At 35.3% G+C, this 3,396-nt stretch overlaps 1 protein-coding gene across 1 annotated transcript; it reads left to right on the top strand.

The window, feature by feature from the left end:
* The first annotated feature begins 2,128 nt into the window (after positions 1–2,128).
* Positions 2,129–2,971, top strand: LOC111613382. Its single transcript, XM_023354727.1, has one exon. The coding sequence runs from the start codon at positions 2,129–2,131 to the stop codon at positions 2,969–2,971; it is 843 nt and encodes a 280-aa protein (XP_023210495.1).
* The last annotated feature ends 425 nt before the right edge of the window (positions 2,972–3,396 follow it).

The following is a 3,396-nucleotide window of genomic DNA, read 5'->3' as shown; positions in this document are numbered from 1 at the left end:
TAAAAAGCGAAAACTTTGGGTCCGATTCTCCGGAACTAAAGACGGATATCAATGGACACTATAGCAGTGAGTATACTGTTAGAATTTGGTGAACTTTGAACTTTAATTGACGAAATTATTTAACTTTTTATCCTAGAACATATCGGCCCGCATCGGGCCGGGCTTTGTCCATCCACGAATTTTGGTGACGCCATTTGTGAGAAGACCATTAGGGTGATCATCTGTCCAAATTTCATAGTGCTAAGTTAAATAGTTTTTAAATAATTGCAATTTTAAAAACTTTAGATTTTCCCCACTAAGCCAACTTAACGCTTACTGTCATTGACCTTGGATATTTGAACATCTACAACGGTTGATAGCAACGGATTTTGTAACGGACAATGGATCAGCTGGATTAAACATCTGGCATCTTGTTTTCATTTTTCTACAATCGTTTTCAAGCTGCCACAAGGGACACAGCAAGAATTTAGTTCTAATCTTATACTATTAAGCTTACTTATAATATAAATTTAGTTGTATTACTTATTATTACAATTTAATATAAGACTATCTTTTCACGCTGTGATATTGAGGTAACTCAGTATCACAGTGTTGCGTAGGCACTGGGCCTCTTTCCAAAAACACGTCTTCTAGGCCAACTATTTTATTATTAAGTTTTTAATTAAATATGGAAGAGTCGATATTAGAACAAAGGGTGGCTCTCATTCCTTTAGAGAATCTAGTTTCCTAGATTCTCTAAAGCAATCGATTCTCTCGACAATCAATATATGAGGGCAAAGAATACATGATGATCAAAAACCAATAGAAAATGTTTTAATAAAAGAAGCAGCTATTCTAATTGGCAAAGTTATGGATTTATGTCCAGAACATACCGACTCAACAATCAGAATCAACCAATGCATGGAAATTAGAGAGTATATTGCTAAAATGTATGGTCACATTAATGAAATGTATGGAATCCTAAAGGAAATAAGAGCATCTAAGCAGACAACAGTGCACACTGTAAGTACGCCGACTTTTAGCGATATTGTCAAACGAAACCTAAAACCAAGCAATACAACTAAGAATATAGAGCAATCTATAGAACAAAAAACATTGAAAGAAGGAACCAACGGATCACATGCGGTTATATTATACCCCAAAGAGCAGAATGAAGACTCTCTAACAAATATGGCTGAAGTCCTTAACGAAATCAAGACACAAATACAACCTCATAGATTAAAAGTCAAGATATTAGCAGTAAGAAAAACCAATAACAATGGAATTTGTATCAGAGTGGGGAATAAACAAGAAAGCTCAATACTGGAAACCGAGATCCAAAGTATACCTAACATACAACAAAAAATCACAACCAAGTGCTCAGAATGACGAAAGCCAAAGGTGATATTGCTGAATGTCCCCCAATCGATAGAAGAAGAAAATATACTACCGTACATTTATGACCAAAATGGGACTTGGCAAAACACGACCAAAGAATCTTTTCTGGAAGAATGCAAGATTAATACAATTATAACAAGAGGGAAGGTGACTGAGAACTGCAGGCATGTAGTTATAACAACAAATCCAAAAATAAGGGAAATTTTCATACAAAAAAGAAACATCTCTGTAAACTGGGCTACAATTAGAGTAGACGATTTTGTTCCACTGCTTTGCTGTTACAGATGCTGTGGGTTTGCACACATGGCGAAGAACTGCTCGGAAGAACAACACTGTAGCCATTGTGGAAAAGATCACAAATTTGCAAACTGTAATAGGAAATCAGAACCACCATGCTGTATAAATTGTCAAATGGCAAACAAAACACTCCCTAATAACAAAAAACAACCAACAAACCATGGGGCACTATACCCTAACTGCCCCATTACTAAGAGAATGAAAACAGCAATAATCATGAGGACGGACTATGGCTTATAATGTAAATCATCAACCAACACAGCAAAACTCAAATAAACATCCGCAAATTAACAATAGAAATACTATAAAAATTCTCCAAATCAACGCACAACGCAGCAAAGCAGCAAGTTCTTTAATAATTAAAACAGCAAATGAATTAGACATCGACATCATAATTATAGAAGAACCATATGTAATTAACGAAAAAATCATTAGATTCAAAAATTAGAGAGTAATGACTAATAATACAAAACCAAAATGTGGTATAATTGTTCTCACAGATAAAATTGACATTGCTTTTGTCCCAAGCTTAACTACGCAAAGGATTACTACTGCAGCGATTAAGAAAAACCCACAGCTCTACATTATCAGAGCATACTTTGCGCCTGATGAAAATGACAAAGATTGCATTAGGGAGTTAGAGGATACTACTAGACAACTCAACAGTAAGAACTTCATTCTGGTTGGTGACATTAACGCCAAATCGCCTAGTTTGCACCACATCAGAGAGGATAACAGAGGACAACTTATGGGCAGTTTCATGGACAGCCACGATCTATACTCGGCCAATACTACTAATCATCCCACCTTCTTTACAGCACACGCGGAGTGCTGGAGCAACGTTTTTCTGGCTCCAACAACATTAAGCAATAAAATTATTTTATGTGAAACCCTATTGGATGATTCAGCTAGTGATCATCGCTATATCTTGGCTGAAATTATTAGTGACGAGAATGCTGAAAACAATTGTGGTCTCACTAGGAGAACGAACTGGGAACTGTTTTGCCAGATTTTTTCTGCCTCATGGAGGAACTATAATTTTGCAGAATTTCAGAACGAAGAGGACATAAATCACTACGCTAATTATATCACAGAATCACTACAAAAGGCTGAAAAATTATCGACAAGTATAACTAAAACTAATAAGATAAAAACAAATTGGTGGACAGATGACCTGACTGCCCAACAACATAAGATCAGAAAGATTAGAAGGAAAATGATTAAAGCCACTGATGATAATCTTAAAACTTTCTATGAGGAAGAATACAAAAAAGAATTAAAAATATATAAAAGATAGATAAACAAATCATGCACAGAGGCTTGGAAGACCTTCTGTAGTAAAGAGTTTAAGAAAAACCCTTGGGATGTTCCATACAGGGTTATCTTTGGAAAAAAGAAAAAATGCCATGTTCCTAATATAATCAACACAAACAATAACAACTCTATACTTGAAATACAAGAGAATATAAAGGAAATTCTTCATTTTCATTTCCCTACTGACGATTTAGTAAACGACACTGACTTTCACTCTGAAAAAAGACATGAAGCAACACTCCATTCAACTCAGAGGGAAAACAATCTATTCACATTTCAAGAAATTCACAGAGCTGTTTCAACATTAGCAAAGAGAAAATCTCCTGGCATAGACAAAATATCAGCGGAAATGGTGCAAGCGGCTTTCAACGAGATCCCAATAGCTTTTGTACATTTATATAATGGTTG

This window comes from Centruroides sculpturatus, unplaced genomic scaffold (assembly GCF_000671375.1).
Source record: "Centruroides sculpturatus isolate CEXI.00-Female unplaced genomic scaffold, Cexi_2.0 scaffold1691, whole genome shotgun sequence".
NCBI classification, from domain to species: domain Eukaryota; kingdom Metazoa; phylum Arthropoda; class Arachnida; order Scorpiones; family Buthidae; genus Centruroides; species Centruroides sculpturatus.
The sequence above is the reverse complement of the archived record's forward strand: the minus strand, read 5'-3'. Positions and strand labels throughout refer to the sequence as shown.